A 20,889-nucleotide genomic window follows, 5' to 3' on the forward strand; every position below is an offset into this window, starting at 1 on the left:
GCTGTGTTCAAATTTACCATTGTACTACGAGTAAGCCAGTCATTTCAATTATTTGAAAATGACTGGTTTTAAAGTGACAATGAACCTTTTTGCCTGCAAATTTTTTTTGCAAATGTGATCTTAAATCATTAAAATAAATGTAATAATGTCACACAGATCTAATGACCTGGAGATAAAATAACTAATAAAAGCAAAGTAATTTTTTTTTTTTTTTGTTAATTTAAATCAAAATGTTTTGATTCCTCAGGTCCAATCGCCTAGATGTAGATTTCCAACCATAGATGGGACAAATTAAAGAGCAAATTAGTTGTATGTAGTATTTTCAAATGAATTGCTTTTCACTTTTTACTTTGGCTCATAAACTTGTCAGGTCAATATGCAGCAGAACAACTACAGCTGTAGTAGACCGATGTTCAATCCATTCACAGACAAAGCCAGTAGCTCTACATCCTTTATTGCAACAGTTTGACAGTACTTGGGGAAATCAGTTACACTTACAGTATATTACAAATGACACATTATTTTCAACAATATTACGTTTATATGTACATAAACATGTTGGATCTTCTTTTGACACCAACAGCTAATTTACACAGTAAATACAGTTTAGATGGAGCAATTGATGACGGTTTTAAGATGTGCTTTTTATGTTTAATTATGCATTAACTACAGCATTATATGACTTTTAAACATGATATTCCTGAAATAAATTATGAGTCATTCATCTCATCAGGAAATATATATTCTCATGGCTTTGAGTAAACTAGAAAAGCATAAGCTCTTTATCACTGGATTGGATGTCCTGTGTCTTAGTTGTAACAATGAATGAGTACTGATCAGAGTTATTTTCTATTATTGTATGGCCTATTTAACAAAATAATTCTTAACAACAGACGACAGATTCACAATTGCACTGTATATTTAAAAATGAACAGGATTCATTTGGTTTGATTGAACTAGAGTGAAAAAGAACGCCATGTTCGTGACTTCCTAGTGACAGTTATTGTAAGGGAAACTGGCCAATTCATCACACTTCATTTTCTGTGGTGTAAATAGCTTTCTTTTGTAGTCCCTGACAATTTGGTGTTCCTTCTCAATCATATCAACCAAGACACTGTTTATCCTTTTGACACATATCTTATTTAACTATGTTACATAGGAAGCCAAACCACTATCCAAATGAACGGCGACCGTTGGAGAGCAGTTAACAGTTCATCCCCTGTGTTTGGTGTACTGCTCAGTGGAAGGTGTTGGGGTTGGGTCGTATCATCATCACAACCCTCTTGAGAGAGTAGGCACCTCCTCTGAATTCAGCCCAATAGACGCCGTCCTGATAGCGGCTGCGGTAGTGACCTCCTCTGTACCACACGCCATTCAGATTTGAGTGGGCACAGGCATTATACCACCAGCCTCCCTTTTGATAGTGGGCACAGTTGCCTGAAGAAAATAAAAAATCATGTTTTTTGGTAAGATGTTTATGGGTCAATAAATAAATTATAAACTCTTAATAGCTAAATTTTACTGATACCTGTGTATACATCATGATCTCTGTCCAGAGTGGTGAACTGCTTCCCGTTGTGCCAAGTTAGGGAGTCACCTGCATTGCCATGGTAGCGGCCCACCCTGAGCCTATAGTAGTCGCTCTCCGGTTCAAGACGGAAACTTGCGTATTCTGCAAATGTCTTGCGTCCAGACCAGTCCTCTAAGGTGACCAGCAGCTTGTAGTTCCCCTGGCTGGTTATCCAGTATATGTTCTCCAGACCCAGCCAATACTCTCCATCGATGTTTCCAAAGCCTTGCTGTAATAAAACAGAGGAGCGCCTGCCATTGAGTATTTGATGGACCAAGTAAAATATTTCTTTTAGTGTGCAATACTTAGTCTATGTTATTTTGTCATGTCCTTGAGGCTGAAAAATTACATTTGCTGTAGGGTTTGTTCTCTCTCTCTTGTTTTTTTCCTTTCTTGTTTTATGGTGGGTCTTTCATTAGCCATCAGCACATTCTTTGCATCGATAGGCTTCTTTTTGAGCCTGTGAAGCACTTGTAATTCCAGCTTTACTTGTGTTTAATACTGTATCTGCAGGGATTTGAAGACTTGTTTGTTTTGTACTAGGCAAGGGTTCAAATTATTATTATTTTTTTTTTTTTTAATTCTCTGAATTTACAGTAATTCTGTTATAAGAACACATTATTAATTAGTCTATATATTACATACTGTATGTCATACAGTATATAAATATATTTAATGTTCAGAGTATAATTGAGTACGTTTTTATTTGCATTGAGGCATTTCAGCACAGTGTGGTAGTTTCTGATTGGCATATGTTCCTCATGAAACCTCTTTAAGTATGTGGCTCTGTATGTTAAATGCCATACGGTTTAGTTTATGTGAAGAGTTATAGACGTAAAAGGTAAAACGTAAGCAAGTTACCACAGATTAATAAATTTACTTATTTGTTGAATTTACCACCAATGGTAAAGGAAGGCATATATCACCTCGCTTTGTTAAATTGTACTGCTCATTTCCCCTATTTTTACATTTGTCGACCAAAACGTCATAAATGTAGTAATTTATCATGCAGAATTGGCTCACCTTATATGTCTCCCAGTTTCTGAAGAAGTTGACTGAGCCATCCATTCTTCTCTGGATGACAGTCCAGCCACCAGGATCCTGTGTTTGATCGCACCACACCTGCATCAGCTTGTTGGTGTTCTCGGGCTTCACCAGGTGCATGCCGCTGTTAGTGTGACCATCCTCCAGAGCCTCCAGACAATCCTTCCAGGGACCTTGACAAAAAAATACAAAATAATTGAGAATTTACCCCACTCAGTCACCCCTGGCTTATTTCAACAAGATGTATCCCCTTATACTACGTTCTCCAAGAAGCTGTATCTTTTTATATAGAAAGCCTCCTGCCTGTTGCTGGCAGATCTCATAATTGGAATATGACACTGTGATGGACAGAAATACTCTTTGACTTGGAAGAGAAATTCAGGTGCAAAGCTGAAGCAATTGTATAATCAAAGGAAGTCATACTCAAGATCCCCCTGTACGCCTTTCTCAGTTGCATCTACTCCCGCTAAGTCTCTTGTTCTTCCATGGCACAGCTGGAAAAGCTCTTAATGTAAGAAGAGGATTGACCTTGGCTGCCACTCTGGCCTGGGAAGTTGCCTCTGCTGTTCCAGCCAAATATAACGCTGGCACGGATGCCAAAGAAAAGCCCATTTGATAAATAATGCAGTAGCAAGTAGATTAGCAAGCACTTCTAAAGTTCCCTGGGCATAGAGCAGTGTTTTTATAGGGATGTGTCAAAAATGGCTCCAATTTTCATAGTTTTCCAATGAGAACCAGAAGAACATCCATAATTTAGCCGTCTTCAAAATCATTCCCTGATCTTCTTTTTTTAAACCGTAAACAGAGGTTGATACATACCCTGAGGAAAAAAACATCTTAAATCAGACTAAGCTGGTCGTCATCTAACCTGGGCCCTAAACCAGCTTGGGAGGAAGATCAGCAAAGGAGAAATGTCCATGCTAGTTTAGGCTGGTTTATGCTGGTTTGGTGTTGGTCTACCAAATGGAGCAGCACAAATATGCTATTCACTAGCAAAACCTTACTGGTGAAGCTGATTATAAACATTAAATTGGCTTCATATGGTAATCTTCTCAGTAGGGAAAGCAGTCAAACTTAAAGAAAACCTTAGACTTAAACTCTTGAAGCAGATGATCTCACATATTCCATTATTGTTTGTGTATTTTAATTGTGCTTTCCTTACTGCCAGATCTGGCAGACAGCCTTTTAGTTATCCGACATCTCAGCCCCAAAGCACTTCTGAGGCCTTGTGGTTTACTTACAGTAGTCTGGAATATTTTAGTGTTTACTCTCATCTTGTAGCTTATAAAAAGTAGGCCTCATGCCTGACGGCTGGCCCGCACTCACAGCCACTCCAACCCCTTCATGATTCTGGATGCTACGTTTGCAAATGAGCTGGCTGTGTCTTTTACCAAAACGTAGGCAAGACTTTGCTCCAGTCAGTTTCACTTGTAGCAGTACTTATAGTTCACACTCTTATAATTTAGATATTTTTGGCTGCGTTTATGGTAACAGACCCCAGACCACTGGTGACATAGCCTCCAATGCACAGTCCACTGAGCCGGGTTGTGTCTGTGTCTCTGAAATCTCTCTGGCTGGCTGATTTTCACTGCATGCCATAATAGGAGCCATCACACTACCTGACAAATTTAAGATAACAACACAGACGGGGCTCATTAGCCCCTTACCGTGAATAAAACTGAATCCATTCCAACATTCCCAATCCCAGGAGGAGCATATTAAACAGCTTTTTTATTGGGTCAGTAGATTTTCTTTTCGGAATCTCAAGAAACAAGCATCACATAGGCTTAACACATTTAGACATTGTTATTATAGTATATTGTATCGTGTTTATTTAATTATTGTTTTTAGTAGTAGTATTAATAACAATAAGTAAATAAAATGAGTGTGTAATATATAAATATTCAATAATGTTCATATAACATTAACATTATATAATATACAATTCAACTTTCACTTTCATTACATTCAGTACCAGTCAAAAATGTAAGATTTTTAATGTTTTTTTAAAGAATTATTTTCTGCTCACCAAGTCTGCATTTTTTTGTATCCAAAATACAGCAAAAGCAGTAATATTGTGGAATATTTAACTGTTTAAAATAACTGCTTTCTATTTGAATATATTTTAAAATGTAATTTATTCCTGTGATCAAAGCTAGATTTTTAGCGTCATTACTCCAGTCTTCAATGTCACATAATCCTTCAGAAATCATTCTAATATGTTGATTTGCTGTTCAAGAAACATTTTTATTAATATCAATATTTAATACAGTTGAGTAGAGTTATTTCAGGATTATTTGATGAATAGAAAAATTTTAGAGTAAGAGGAAATTCTAGAAATTAATACTTTTATTTAGCAAGGATGCTTTAAATTGATCAAAATTGATGATAAAGAGATTTTTAATGTTACAAAATATTTCTGTTTCAAATAAATGCTTTTCTTCTGAAATTTGTATTAATCAAAGAAACCTGAAAAAAAATTACTTGGCTGTTTTCATAATAATAATAATAATAATAAAAATGTTTTTTGAGCAGCAAATCAGAATATTAGAATGATTGATTTATGAAAGAGCATGTGACTGGAGTAATGATGCTACAAAATTCTGATTTGAAATCACAGGGAAAAAAATACATTTTAAAATGTATTCAAATAGAAAGCAGTTATTTTAAATAACAAAAATATTTTTAAAAATGTACTGTTTTTGCTGTACTTTGTATTAAATAAATGCAGGCTTGGTGAACAGAAGAGACTTTATAAACAAACATTAAAAATCTTACAGTCAAACGTATTTGAACATTAGTGCATATAAAATACCTTAACATTTGGTATTTATTATTGATTTTTAGAAAAATTGTACAGTTTCTGTCAGACCTTTGTGACCACTCTGTTTCTATAATGCACATTTAGTTTTTATTCTGTATTAGAGGCTGTATCAGTGTGTTTTGCTAAATTCCGAGCACATTTTGATTCTGTACATAAAAAGCACCTCACTCCACATTCTTTGCCTCATTATCTTGGAGCCACCAATGTCTTGCTCTCCCTTGGAGAAGTCTGCTTGTCAGCAAATTACAAACTCCTTTTAAGCTCCCTTCTGTTTAATTGGTCATAGAACATTTTACACCATGGAAACTTGCCACTTAATGCAAAATTAGTGCCAAAAGAAGTATTTGAAAAAAGAAAGATATTAAGACAGGAACAGAACAGAATAGCTGAAAGCAGGTTCAAAGGGACATTATTTGAATCATTTGTTTCTAATTAGAACAGTGATATTAATGAGTAGATCAGTCCTGTGACAGTTGCTATTTTACAGTGATAATATTTTGGTTTACTTGTTCAGGGGGCTTTATGGAGAGACGTTTAGACAAAGGCATCTGTTATGTCTGGCAGACAAATGGCCAAATTTTGGATTAGGTGTGTATGAGAGATGGAATGAGAGACATTCTGAACAAAAACAGTCTAACGGCTGACAGTGGAAAGAAAATCGGCTTTTCACTACAAAGAGTCTAGCTAACATTCACAGAGATGAATGAGGTGTTGAACTGGAGATGAACACGAATCCATCAAGTGAAGTGAACTTTAGAGGAGATATGGTAGGAAGAAGGGAGGAAGAGGAAACTGAGGCCTTACAGATTTTCAGTGATGTGGGTCATGTTAAAACAACTTGGCAAATCCATCAGCAGACCATTTCTCAGGAAGACCCAGACCTGATAGAGCTCAGTGTTTGTGTGGGATGTCTGGGTCGCGCATGTCTGGTAACGCTGGAATAAATGACTTCATTTCGACAGAGTGCTGCTTCCCTCCCAGCCCTGCTCTTTCTCTAGTCATCTTATTTCCTTTTTCATCACTACAGCTTTATTATCACAGCCGATTCTGTTTTTGTCAGATCAAGCCTTGTATGTGTGCCAACAGCAAAAAACAAGCACAAAAAAATTGGATCTTTACACATCTACTTAGGACCACTTTCATATACTGCATGGTTCTAAAATCTTAAGGTGCAGTCAAATTAGTGCATTTTCAGCTACATTTTGTGGGTAAAACAGTCAATTGCTGCATGTTTACATGAACAACTTGAATCTGTTGTGAAATGGGAATCTTCCAACCTCACACAAATTTTTTTAATCTCATGGATTTATATAATTTTGCCAATGAAAATTTGCAGAACAGTGGCACATGTGACCGTATCTTTACAATGTCTTTTTATGTTTTGTTTTTTATATATGTTTTTAATATACATGTATTAAAGAAATTATTATTCAAGATAAAATAAGGATGAACTACCATACACATTTATAGTTTAAATGCAGCCTATGATGGCTTGTAATTATGCCATTGCCCAACTCAGCATAGACTTTTTCTGACAGTCTTCTTTCCTTCACTTTTGTTTTTTTGTTTTTTTTGTTGACCTCCGTCCAGAATATTTCTCTACTTCCTTCCAGAGCTCTTTTTCGTACTGTAGTCCCATTGTGAAAGCTTGACTCTAATTGAGGAGAGTTTATGTACCCTTTCGCTATTAATGCAGGCAGACCTAGCCAGGAAATTGCTCATGTCACCAGATGGAGTGGAAATAGACACTGAAAGATGCCTTTTTAATTTTTGCCGTATATGTGTGTGTGTGTGTGTGTGTGTGTGTGTGTGTGTGTGTGTGTGTGTGTGTGTGTGTGTGTGTGTGTGTGTGTGTGTGTGTGTGTGTGTGTGTGTGTGTGTGTGTGTGTGTGTGTGTGTGTGTGTGTGTGTATATTTGCAAATATGATTAAAAGATGAATATGCGACAAAACTACAGAATGTCACATTTTATTATTAGCCGTTTCAACACATACATGTTTTACCAAATAAAAAGAACAGCACTTTTAGAGTTCATCCCATTCATTGATGTGAGCATAAGTATTGGGACAGTTGAACATAAGGCAGATATTAAAGATTAAAAGCTATTATTTAGTTGCAGATCCCTTGCGCACAATCACAGCAGTGAGTCTGTGACCCATAGACATCACCAGACTCTTGGTCTCATCCTTTGAAATACTTTTCCCAGCCTTTAATGCAGCCAATTCCAATTGTTGCTTGTTTTGGGGAGTTTCTGCCTTTACTCTCCTCTCCAGCTGGTGAAATTCATGTTCAATCGGATTTAAATCTGGAGATTGACTTGGGCAATCTAAGACTTTCCATTTCTTTGCCCTTATAAATTCCTTGACTGAACTGGCAGGGTGTTTTGGGTCATTGTCCTGATGCAATATGAAGCACTTCCCAATGAATCTGGTGGTATTTTCTTGAATATTGGTAGGTAAGATGGTTTTGTACCCTTCCAAATTCATTCTGCTACTGTCATCGTACATTAAGTCATCAGTAAAGTTGAGAGGGCCTGTTCCAGAGGCAGCCATGCATGCCCATGCCATGACATCATCTTCATCATGCTTTACAGATGAGGCTGTATGCTTGGGATCATTGCAGTTCCCTTTTTTTCTCCACATTTTTGCTTTCCCATCACTTAGATAAAGGTTCATCTTTGTCTCATCGGTCCATAAACACAGTTCCAAAACTCTTCCGGCTCACCTTTGTGCTTTTTTGCAAACTCTAATCTTGCCTTTCTATTTTTGGTGCTGGTCAGAGGTTTGCATCTTGCTGTGTAGCATCTGTAATTCTGTGTCAAAGTCTCCTGAGGACAGTAGATTGTCAGAGCATCACCCCAGCTTTCTGGAAGTTGTTGGTGATTTTACGGACACGTCTTTTAGGGTTCATTTTCACAGCTTTTATGATTTGTCTGTCATTAACTACTGTTGTTTTCTCAGGCGATCAGGTATTTGTTGGTTGCTGGTGGTTTCCAAACTCTTGATTTCTCCATGCCCTTTGTTTTTGCTATAGCTCTAACTGACTTCCTCCTTTTCTTTTAGCATCCAAATTGTTTGTTTTTCTCTCAAAGTAAGCTCCCTCATCTTCATCCTGGTTTGTGTTTCCTCATCGAATGCAAGATTCAGAATGCAGAAGTAATGGATATAACTGAAACGACACATTCCCTGCTTTTAATATCTGAAGAAGTAATGCAACAGCACACAGCTGATCACTTAGAAAGACCTGTGAGGCAACTGTTCCAATACTTATGCTCACATCAGATAGGGGGTGACATTCTGTAGTTTTGTCTCGTATTCATCTTTTAATCATATTTGTAAATGTCTTGACACCACAGGCAACAGAGCAATTTAGTTTTTTACTGTTCCAATACTTTTGGAGGTGTGTGTGTGTGTGTGTGTGTGTGTGTGTGTGTGTGTGTGTGTGTGTTAGGGCTGAACGATATGGACAAAATTTCATATCCCGATTTTCATGCCAGATATCTCGATTACGATATGACTACGGGTTCGGTGAAAACCAAGCATTTCTCACAAAAATAAAAACATCATAATACAAAAAAATTTGGAAAGTGTAGTTTTATTTTTAAGAAGTCACTGGTGGACGTCGACTCGTACGGCGTAAAGGCCCTTTCACACAGGACGCGGCATGCGCTGCGCTGCGCTATGAAACCCATTCATTTCAATGGCTTGCGCTGCGCGAGGGCGGTTAGTTGCTGCGCCGACCAAAGCGCACGCGCAGCGGAGCGCACCAGCGGCGAGCTTGCGCGCGCGCCGCGGTCAAAGTTCAAAATAGTTCAACTTTTGCCGCTGCGCTCCGTGACGTTTCCCCGCGCGGCCAATAGAAACGGGGCATCCAAACAAGCACCGAACTCAAAATGGATGAACAGCTGATTCTCTGTGTGGCTGAATTTCCAGAGCTATACCATACAAGTTTGCGGTCGAATAGGGACCTCAGCGGTGCATTCAAGGGCACTCGTAAAACTGATGTTCGTTGTGTGACTGCCAGAGTTGTATGCAGGGCGGGGCGAGCGCGGAGAGGGGAAATCTATATCGTCTATATCGTTGCTTTTTTCGATAGTAATATCTTGAAAGTTCATATCTCGATATAGATACGATAACGATATATCGTTCAGCCCTAGTGTGTGTGTTTGTTTCATTGTGGATATGCAAAAAAAATCTATCATGATATTCTTATAATATAATGCATTATGATAAGCACATTAAAGAAAAGTGATTAAAAACTGCTGAGAAAAAATGAAAGTTCCTTTGGATTGTGATAAAGAACAGTCATGTTCATTGCAATGAAGCATAAGTATTTTTTTTTTATTTTTGGAAAATAAAGCTTTTCTGCATTATTTATCCCCCAAAAAATTAGGCTTTTCATTTACTTCTCATTTTATATCATTAAAAGCATGTAAAATGAAATATAACATTCAGTCTGAAATTGATTAATTGTATTAAATCTATCATAAGTTTTTTGTTGTCCATGTTTAACAATGCCACCCATGAGCATGACTCAATATTGTTTATGATATTCATCATCTGGCCAGATTAACAAACTAGATGTTGGCATTTCAAAGCGGTCACAACAACAGATGCTTTATTATCACGTCTCTGTGTGGGAGTTGCTATGCAGAGAGAATTTGGGATGAATGAACTTTGATAGGCAGTGCTTAATGATGGATTGTGAGAGAAAATTGGATAAGAGTCATCAAATGGACATATCACGCTTTGAATTATTTCCTGTCAATAACTATTGATGTTGCTTCTGACATTTCTATACAAATTTTTCTATTTCAAAAAGTTAAGTCTTTTTAGACCTCATTATAAATGTCTTTACTGTCATTTTCGATCAATTTAATGTGTCTTTGCTGAATGAAAGTATTATTTCATTTTACTGAAAATCTTTTGAAGGGTACACTTGGTGCATGTTGGCTTTGTTTTCTGTAGGAAAGTTTTGTAAAACCTATACTCCATTTCCTCAAAATGCCAGTATTTTATTCTCATTTCAGTTTTTCCCTTCAAACACTACATGCAACACTGGAGGAATGAAGCTGAGACTCACCTGAGGGTTTGTTTGTGGTGGATGGGCTGTGAGTTCCTCCTGGCATGGTGGGAAGAGGGGCAGGAGGCACTTTGAGGTTCTGATCGCTCTGGATCTCGTTGGTGAGCTGGTTGTTACGGCTAAAGGTTGGCGGCTGGTAGGGTTTATTGAGTGGTGGTGAGGGTCTGGGTTGAGGTTGTGGTTGAGGCTGAGGTTGGACCGGTACCCTGGGGACCACAACCGGCGGTCTCCTCTGACACTGCGCATCAAGAAGGGCAATGAGCGCTGACTGGTTATTGGCCAGTGAGGCAAGGTGCTGATACTTATGCTCCAGATCTTTATAGCGGTTTGTAAGCTGCAGCATCTCAGAGGTCTGGTTGAGGATCTTGTTCTCCAGTTGAGAGAGCTCCAGCGCATTGTCCCTCTTGCGGATGATCTCATGCAGCAGCTGCATGTATAACTGTGTCACTCGGGAATTCATATTACGGGACTCCTTGCGCAAAAGCTTCACCTCATTGACGATGCCGCCATCGACTTCTACAAGCTGCTGCAGAGTCTCAATTTGTCTCTTCTGCTTGTGCAGCTCAGAATTGAGGAGTTCCAGCTCCTGCTTATTGACACGGTTCTCCAGCACAGTCTCCGGTTCCTTGGAGTTCACACAGATGGCTCCCGTAACCTTCTGCTGGGGTACGATGAAGGTGTAGGAGCACTTGTCCTGCGGAGGAGGCTCAGGGGCCCGTCGTGTGCGAGAGGTCGACAGGAATTCAACCTCTGGACCTTCATCACTGCTGTCAAACTGCTGAGTACTGCCTTCCGTTTCAGGAAACCGTCCACTCACCAAGAGCAACACCAGCCATACGAGTGCAGGAACATCCATGACCACACACACCTGTGAATTACATGAGCGGAGGAAAAAAAAAGTTTTTATTTATTCACACATATATTTTTCAGAAAGTTAAGGAGTTTGGCATGATCTTTAGACAAAGGTTAACAAAATTGCTTCACTGCTGCTTAATATCTTCATATAAAATCAGTTGACCTATGTCAAGATTAGTTTAGGTTGTAAAATACCATGTGGAGTGACTCTCCAAAATTGCCATATTTATGATTTTATTAATTTGTGATATTTGTGTGGACAGCAAACAATTTCCCAATGCATTTTTCAAAGCGTTTGCCACTTCAACCAACAGAAAGCTGCTTGGTTTTAAATTGACTTCTGTGTGAGTTGTGCTCCAAATATCACTATACTATTGACAAGAGAAAATTGATTTTTTTTTTTGCCAGAGAAACTGAAATTTGACCGCACCTTAAAAAGCTTACCCATTTCTTTTAAACTATATTTAAAAATGTTTTTGTGGACATTCTTATGTTTCATTGAAATTCAGGTCAAGCATATATCATTCACATCACAACAATCAAAGTTGCCTTTGTGCATACAATTCTCTAAATAATTTTGGAACAGTCAGAACTTTAATCCTCAAAATATTTACTTTGATACCACCCTAAGGCTTTAAGGATATATTTTTCCATCTTTGAGGCCTATGGGAGGCATAAGGCTAATTTTCCCCTCTATCTGTCTGAACAGGCCTAGCTTAACCAAACTAACACAACCCCAACTGATCTAGACAGGAGATCTGGCACCTCACTCAACATCTGTCATGCCAGAGAACTCATTACAACAGGAGTCAGTGAGCTGCCCCTGTTTCTAACCCAGCCATGGAAGCTCTTGATCTCTGGGGACAGATTAGGTTTCACGGGGAGAAATGGTCTGGCAAGCCACAGTGTTCCTCCAGAACTGATGGAGAAGCAAACAGGAGTGTGGTTGACCCTCACAGCGAGGGAATTATGAGGCTATGTAGTCCAATATTCTCTAAGTTCTTGGCTTCATTGAGCTTCTAGACTTGAATCTCGCTCAAACACTTTCACAGCATCCTCTCCCTCATATGTAGTCTTGGCAAAATTGATTTATTCTAGTGATTGTTCATCATAAATGTTGCTCTCTCAGATGTTACGTTAGATTGTCAGATTCATTATTATAAATCAATTTATTAATAAAATTAATATAAATTAATTTAAACTGTGTATATATATATGTATTTATTTATTTATTTATTTATTTATTTTTTTAAAGATTGTACATATTTAGAAACCGTAATAATATTAATATTTTGAAATGCTATTTTTTTTTTTTTTTTTATTATGAAATTTTTATTTGTTTTTGTTTTTTTCAGTAATTTTGTTGCACTTTTGTCATCTTTACAATGTTTTAACAATTTTTTTTATTTTAATTACCAAAAACATTTTTTAATAGTTTTAGTAAAACACACTGTTGCCATAATCAGGCCAGTTTTGACCACCCACACCTCATACAAAAAACATATATCCCGTTGAACAATGGAGCTGCCCCAGTTGCAGGGTGACAGAGTGTTTAATTCTGCTGAATGGATTGTTTGGTCATCATGGGTGTCCTGGCAGGACTCTGCTTTGGTAAGCTGCCATATGAAGGAGTTCTCAGTGACGGCACTTGGTTATCTGAACCTTGCCACAGGCTTGAACATCACGGAGGGAGAATGGAAAATCTGATGTAGCGCTAGTTCATACAAGCACTGGGATTTTACTCTGATTATAAGCATGTATTACATAAAATGCATAGTGAAAGGCTTGCATAAACCATGCCCAAAAAACTTACAAGACCCAGTAAATTAATATTGAATTAGAGCTGATTCATGCGAGTTTTTGAGTTCATTTACACTGCTTTTTAATTGACTTCTGTGTTACCATGCTGCAGGGACATATTTGACTGTTGCTTCATGTCTTGCTTTTTTTAAGTGCCAAACTAAAGTTGAACAAAATACGTCTTGAGACCCTGGGCTCATTTCCCATTCTGCTGTGTCTTGCATTAAAATGTAAATGGATTGGACCTACTGTATTTGACCATTGTGCCGAACTTTTAAAACGGCATGTCAAACTTGTTACTTTTCACTGTGCTATGCCTCACTTTTTTAATTTGGTATGCATGGCACTTTAAAATGTAAAATGTGCAGGGTGTGTTCTTATTGTATGAGGGATAACATATATGTGATGGTTGCAAAGATAGAGGAAATCTGACACCTGCATCCAATGGATGTCTGTCTCCAGGAAGGTATGACGTGATTTATTAGCCTGATTTATTTATTCACAATGAAAATACCAGTTACATAAAGACCTGTAATGACACAACACATGGCCTTTTATATTCATGACATGAAGCCACTTTGTGTTATTTACCCCAAGTTTCAAACAGAGTGAGCATATTATTGGAAAAGCAGCCCGGGGGTGTCTGGAAGAGGGGACGCAGTGAGAAGTGGAAGGATGCCTGTGCAAGCTTTGGAGAACACTTCTTCCTAGAAAGTATAACTAGAGTGCTTCATCGTCGGGTACTTTAATTGAAAGCTGCTGTTGGACTAAGTTATAGAGCGGCACTGTGCAACACCTTTCTTACCCACTAGTAGGTTTTCTGACCTCCACGTACATGTACATTCACAGATAGCCTAGTCATGCGTAATGAACCTTTGTTGCAGGAATGTTTTAGTGGATGTTTACTTCAAACACACATCTTTGACAAATGCATGCAGGTTATACAGCATTATTCATACGATTATTACTGTATCACACGAGTTAAATATTAGCATGGCATTTCTATACATAGCAGTTCTATTGATAAGACAAGAATATCAAATAGCCAACATTTTAGACCGTTCCTTTTAACCATTGCATCTCTGAGCAACGCACAATAGAGGTGTTTTGTTACTGAATGAATCCTGTTGAATTTTTTTAACAAATCAATTGAGAGAGAAAAATTCTGTGACTTGCTCATAAAGTCTATTACTATGTTCATGAATGAATCAGTGTTTTTCAATTAATTGATTGAGTGAATTATTCAGGGGTTTACTTGTGCACTTAATGATTTTGAACAAAATTGAATTGAATAAGTTAATTACTCCCTTAAGTTATTTTGTTCTTGAATAAAATAGTATTTTTTAATTAAGTGATTGATTCAGTGACTCACTTATAAAGACTGTCACTTGTTTTGTTCACGAATTAGCATCTTACATTTTATAGATTTCTTTTTCTCCAAAAACATGCCTGTTATCATCATGGCTCCGAAAAAATACAAAGCTGACAGCAGAATTTTTGGGGAATTATCTGGAGAAATGGGGATTGCAGCGCTCATTAGTTGAGTTTTATAACATATTCTGGGAGGATAGCCAGAGGGGAGTTGGTTCAGTGTTAACATCAGGAAGATTTTAGAAATATTAGCTCTAATGGATGGATTTTTACTAGATGAAACATTTTACCACTATAGTATTAACATCTCTGCTTGTCAAGTTGTCTCTCTGTTGAGGAGGATTGATGCGAACGAAATTCAGGTTGTTTATTATATTTTGGTTGTTTATGCACAGTAACCACAATAACAGACCTTTGCCGATGAAGTCAGCAAATGCACAGGAAACCTGCAATCTGTCCGTCCACATCATGACTTCACCCGCTTGCATTGCAATTCTTGTTGTCTCTTTCTATTTATCCCCTTCTTTCTCTTAGCTTTGACAGGACCCTTCATTTTCTTACTGTTTAAATACATGAGAGATGATCTAAGAGCTGTTTACACAGTATCTGTCTTATTTGTGCAGCCAAACTATTTTCGTATTTCCGTCCACTGATATTAAGTTACATAATCTTCACAGAAAAAAAACATGTGAGAGACAAACCTCCTGCTGTTCTCTGTCCCATGGAAAACTTGTCATTCTCATGTCCCCATTCTACTATCTGGACATGTTTGATTAAGAACGGCTTTTGTCTCTCTAATCTTACTGACAGATTAAGTGCCAGAAATTTTAAAAGCTGTTGACTGACAAGAAATATCTATAGACGCCTATTGAAAAATCCATTTAAGCCAGTAGCTATGTTTTGAAACACTGTAGCTGGTTTCTAGGTAGACTAAAGTCATTATCAGATAGCCTCCAAGCAGTTTATTAATGTTTCACAAACAATCCTGACCACTTAAAACTGCTGTGACCAACTAGTAGCTGGTCCAAAATGATTTATTTACAATGGCCAGCTAGAAACCAGTTTCCATGTTCCAAAACACAGCTACAGTATCATCTTAAACTGGATTTTCCAGGAAAGGCAGCTACTCGGATCAGATTGGATTTGTTTTTTTGTTTATTTAAATGATCTGGAATACTCTATTCTGATTGGTCAATCACTGTGTTCATTGTCAGATATTTCCTAATACTCATCATTGTCCATAGCAATGCTGTATATAATCTAGAATACACAATTCTGATTGGTCAGTTGCTGCATACAGTGTCAGATATTTCCTAATATGTTTCTCGTATCACAGTATGGACTTGCTCTCTCTTGTTTGTTGTGTTTGTAGCATAATGTTTGTTATCAGTTGTAGTACAATTTAAAATATATTTAAAAAGAGACCAGTTGTTTTAAATTTTTACTTTATTTTAAGGTCCAAATCTCACTATTAACAAACCATTAACTATGACTTTTGCCTCAATAAACTCCTAATTTGCTGCTTATAAATATTTAGTTAGGTAGATGTTAAATTTAGGTATAGGGTCGGATTAGCAATGCAGAATGTGTGCTTCATAATAATTACTAATAAACAGCCAATCTGTTAAGGCATGCTAATAGTTAATAGTGAGAATTGTTGCCTGTACTAAAGTGTTACCGTAATAATATTTCATAATATTTGTTTTCTCTGTATTTTTGATCAGATAAATGCAGCCTTTGAGGGGCATATAAGACTATTTTTAAAAGTCTTACCGATTTCAAGCTTTTGAACTGTAGTGCATCAATCTAGTGTGAAAAACATAGTTTTTCTTTCTTTTTCCTGGAAGGAAAAAATAATGATGGTTTCCACTAAAGAGTGTATTTCATGTGAAGCTGAGGAGAACCCCCTTGTGCCGCTGTAACAGACCAGTAATGATAGGTTGGATTTGTGACTTGTTGGATATAGTGACAGAGTATCGGGCAGCCGGGGCATTACAGCAGGCAGCATCTCGTGTGAGCTAATGCTGCGGGCGGCATGTGGTTTCACTGTGGTGTGTGAGCATGTGCCTCTGTGTGTGTCTGCATTCATGTGTTTGTGTGTGTCTAGGAAGGGGAATATCTGTGGTTTCTCTGAGTGGAACATAAGTTGTGTTTGAGAACATGTGATTCAATGGAGACCCTAAGTCTAAGAGCTAGCACTCCCCAACCAGCATAAAGAGACAATGGAAATGCTTTCGTCTGTGGTGAAATGTCTGTGTGAGTGGCAGGACAAGAGAAAGCACATCTGCCTAATCCACAGAGCTGTCAATACCCCTTCGGTGGGAACAAAATCCTCCAGAGCCTGTCCTTCTGACACGCACCTCTAGAAGTGTCCCGACAGGCCAAAATGAAGTTTAGCTCGTCCAGTGTTCCATTACTTGCAAGCTACAGCATGACTGAACTGCTTTTGAACTATTCCACATATTCCTCATAAAAGATAAAGAAACACCTTTTAAAAGGGAAAGAACAATAACTGATGGAAACAAGCTCTGCCTTGTTGTGCACCATTAACAATATACCTTGGAATGCCATTTAAGTTGAACTGAAAATGAGGTAGCAAACAGGATGTAGAATTGTACTTTATAATTTAATGTAATGTAATTTTATTTTCAAATGCATTTCATATTTTGTTATTCAGAATTACCTATTAAACATGTCATCATATTCTCAATGTATCGTGTTTCCAGGTATTGGTGCATGATATTGAAAATCATTTTTTGAAACCACTTTGTTTCCAAACAAGCCCTATTTGCTTATGTAATTCAGTTCATTGTATTATGCAAACACTTTTTTTTCTTTTCTTTTTTTTCTTTTTTTATGAAAAAAAGGTTATTTTGACAATATTGAACTTAGACTGAATGTAATCTGTGCTGATTTGGTGCTCCAAGAAACATTTCTGATTATTATTAATGTTGAACAGTTGTGTCTCATAATATTTTTTATGGAAACATCAGCTGTCATTACTCCTATTAGGTCTGACTGTGGCACAATCACAGTGTTTGAGTCATTGATTAGGGGCTGCGGGAGCACAGCTGCTTGACGTCTTCTTTCAGTCTTTTCCTCTCGCTCCATCATTCCCTTGTTCTCTCGCCTGCCCTTCTCATTTCAACCTTAGCGTGGCATTCCTTGAATTCCGCCCCTCCTCATTAGGGTGAGCCAAGCTGCCATACACTCACACACACACACACAGAGGCTGGTGAAGGCCGATGAAGTCCTCACCTCACACTTGTGCCTGTGTGCCCCTACAAATTATCTCTGACTGCAGAGTTATATGTAGGTTAGCGGAGCACACAGAGTAATGAGACTAAACAGGCCTTTCACATGTTTAACAATGGACCTGCTTGTGCATCATTAGTGTAATGATGTTCCACATTGTCACGTTCTGTTTTAAAGGAATAGTTCACCCAAAAATGATGCTATTGTGTACTTAGCAGAATGTTCAAGTCGCCCTTTTCCATAAAAGTATTTAGTGACTTAAACTTTCAAGCTAGCATAAAATGGCCTAAAAGTTATCTTCCAAGTTATTTGAAGTTTTCTGAAGGCATTGTGTGAGGAGCAGACCTAAATTTGAGTGGTAATTTAATAGAATTACCACTCAAATTTTATTTAATTTAATTTTTTTAAGTTTGAACAGTATAGTACATTAATAATGTACTGGGAGCATCTAACATAAGCATTTTATATACGGAAAACTTTAGGCATGTGTAAATATTTGCAAATCCTTTAAGATTAATGAAATATTGAATTCCTGCAATTAATAAATTGATTTTATTGTATTTGTTACATGCGATTTAATGAAGAAATAATGCGTAATAATACAAATAACAGTAATTTGAACATTTCTAAAATTGTGCGTATGTTAATACTTCTACATTTTAGGTGCCATCAATACATCCACATTGTACCATTCAGCATATCTAAACATACTTAAATATATTTGTAAACATTTTGTACGAATACCCGCAAATAGTAATGAGATCAGCCTGCTAGACAGACCCTGCACCCACCCAGATGGACCCTCAGTATGAGAAAGATAGATTTGTTTAGGTAAGACTCTATGACAGCTTTCATTAATATATTATAATTTAAAAATATAAGTAGTTAATAATCAGAGAATACAAGCAAATTATCCTCTGTGCGAACCCCTAGACCCCTAGTTGAAAACCCTGGGTCTAGACCATTGTATAAACAATCCTGAGTGCTTTGTATACAGTTGCAATTATGAGCTTTGTGTATTTTGTTGCCATGGCATGGCGTCAATAAGGAAAGTACTAAAGACTAGTCAGATTTTGAAAACATCTTTACCCTTAAGCTCTCTCTTATTCAAACGGAACCGGGGCTGAACAAAGCCCAATTCAGAAGTCTGCCTCCGTTCCGATTACTACAAATGGAAAAAAGCTTCCTGGGGAATGAAACAAAGAGTTATATCAACAGTCAACTCTCTAGCATCCTGTCCCAGCAAATGATTTTGCTCCGGGATTGGGATCTGTAGCTTACTTTACCTCCCTCCATCCTTGTCTTGCATCCCTCTTCTTTTCCTTTCTCAAATTCTAAAACAAAAAATTCTATCATAAAACTGAAAAAACTCCTTTCATGCTGTTTTAAACCACTTTTTTATTTCCTTTTCCATCATTCACACCTCAGCATATTCGTAAACCCGTCTAGACTCTCTTGCAGCACATGGGGAACGACTCTTTTGGTCTGAATGCCCACAGACGTCATTATAGACGCGGCTGCTTTGTTGTCTCCGATTGTGTCCGGGACCCTCAGTGATAACAACCGTTGTGTGCTTATTACCAATTAACTGCCCGTGGCTGCTAAAACACCCCGTCTCCAAATCTTTCACTTCCATTGTCCTCAACAAGCCCAGCAGGGATTATCCCTCCACTTCAACCATCAGAAAGAAATGTCACCCGAGGCAACAGATGTTATCCACACAAGCATGACAGCAGCGGAGTGGGAGGTTGAAGCTTAAAAATGATTACCCAAGCACACAGAACAACCCCCGATCTCAGCATGTTACAAAAAGGCGACTCGACTGAGCGCAAACAGGTGATTAAAAGTTCATTCCAAGATTAGCACATGCATTGTGGTGAGCCGGATGCAATTACACGTTTAGAGAGCGAGCAGAGTCTCAAGGCTCACCTTAGCCTTACCCCAGATGATTCCAGTCTACTGCACAGCACCCTCTTGAAATTCGTCAATGTCCAGGAGAAACCGTATGAAGTGCCACTGTGGAAATAGTCATCACAACTTGCAGAAATTGCTGTGTGGGGTTTGCCTCTCTCTGTCTATCGTAATCCCCCACTGTCTCTCTTTGTTAGATGTCCTCGGTGTCAGTGGAAAGGTCTTCAGTCTTAAAGCCCTCAATTAAACACCTCTGTTCGCTGTGGCGACGCAAAGCCTGAGAATCCTCACTCAAGGACTCTGACAAGAACCACTTCAAGCCTTCTTCTCTGGGAGATAGGAGTGAAATGGTACATACATATTAAACAAACTGAAAAGTCCTTCAAATTCAATCAAAGCGTGACTTTCAAGATAGCAAGTCCTTGGGAGTCTTTTAAAATGTTCACGGTCAAGTATTTCAAGGAGATGTTAAAGAGGGCTTTGAAGACCTCAGAAGATCAGCAGATATGTATGTTAAGTGTGCTGTAGGCTCCTCAGGGTTTTGAAGGCAATGAAAGTCCACCAGCATGTTCTTCTCAGCCCTCTGAGGAGTTTGTGTGTTCCCTGTCACTCTTACTGGACTAAGTCCATCACCTCTGTTGCACTAACTTTTCCTGCTCCTCTCTCTCTCTCTCGCTCTCTTCCTCTCTTCTTTACAACAGGGGTTAGTCCACCCCCTCTCCACTCTCTCCTCCCCTTGCCACAAAGAGATCTTAAAGCATGAGCTTCTAATACCCCACCCATATTCACAACCCCTGCTATTCAGTTCTCCCTTTCAGTGTCTATTTCCGGCCAGTCGGCTGCCAGCTGCAACTGTTCAGTGATGTCACAGCAATCAGGTCCTAATTGGGCATGGATATAGGGTTAGGAACCAGGCTAGAATGAGGGGTAGAACGATCGAAATGAGAGGAAAAGAGAAAGGGAGCATGGTAATTGTCTTTTTTTGGCTTTTAAATGAGATAATGGACGTCTTTCTTTTTGTTTTACGTTGGAGTTGGTTTATAAAAAGTAATAATAACAGTGATTGACGTGCATCTCTGTTATTGCTGGAATTAAATCACAAAGCTACTTTTTATGTGCAGGAGTTTGGTGATGCAGTTATTTATACTGACAACAGCTTATTTCGTTGCACTACCAC

The 20,889-nt window shown here is 38.0% G+C and overlaps 2 protein-coding genes across 3 annotated transcripts in view; one reads left to right on the forward strand and one right to left on the reverse strand.

The window, feature by feature from the left end:
• ralgps1 (Ral GEF with PH domain and SH3 binding motif 1) overlaps window positions 1–20,889 on the forward strand; it is a 93,723-nt gene that overhangs the window by 30,885 nt on the left and 41,949 nt on the right. The gene's annotated exons all lie outside the window — the stretch shown is intronic.
• On the reverse strand, window positions 218–20,393 carry LOC306848566 (angiopoietin-related protein 2-like). Of its 2 annotated transcripts, none has more exons than XM_079383201.1 (5): window positions 19,731–20,393; window positions 10,521–11,388; window positions 2,594–2,787; window positions 1,529–1,799; window positions 218–1,437 (listed from the first exon to the last, which is right to left on the reverse strand). In XM_079383201.1, the coding sequence occupies exons 2-5, from the start codon at window positions 11,374–11,376 to the stop codon at window positions 1,238–1,240; spliced, it is 1,521 nt and encodes a 506-aa protein (XP_079239327.1). In that variant the 5' UTR covers window positions 11,377–11,388; window positions 19,731–20,393; the 3' UTR covers window positions 218–1,237. The 2 variants fall into 2 exon arrangements, with proteins under 2 accessions (XP_079239327.1, XP_079239328.1); XM_079383202.1 differs by having other exon boundaries at window positions 439–1,437; window positions 19,742–20,392.

This window comes from Barbus barbus (assembly GCF_936440315.1).
Source record: "Barbus barbus genome assembly, chromosome: 28".
Classification (NCBI taxonomy): Eukaryota; Metazoa; Chordata; class Actinopteri; order Cypriniformes; family Cyprinidae; genus Barbus; species Barbus barbus.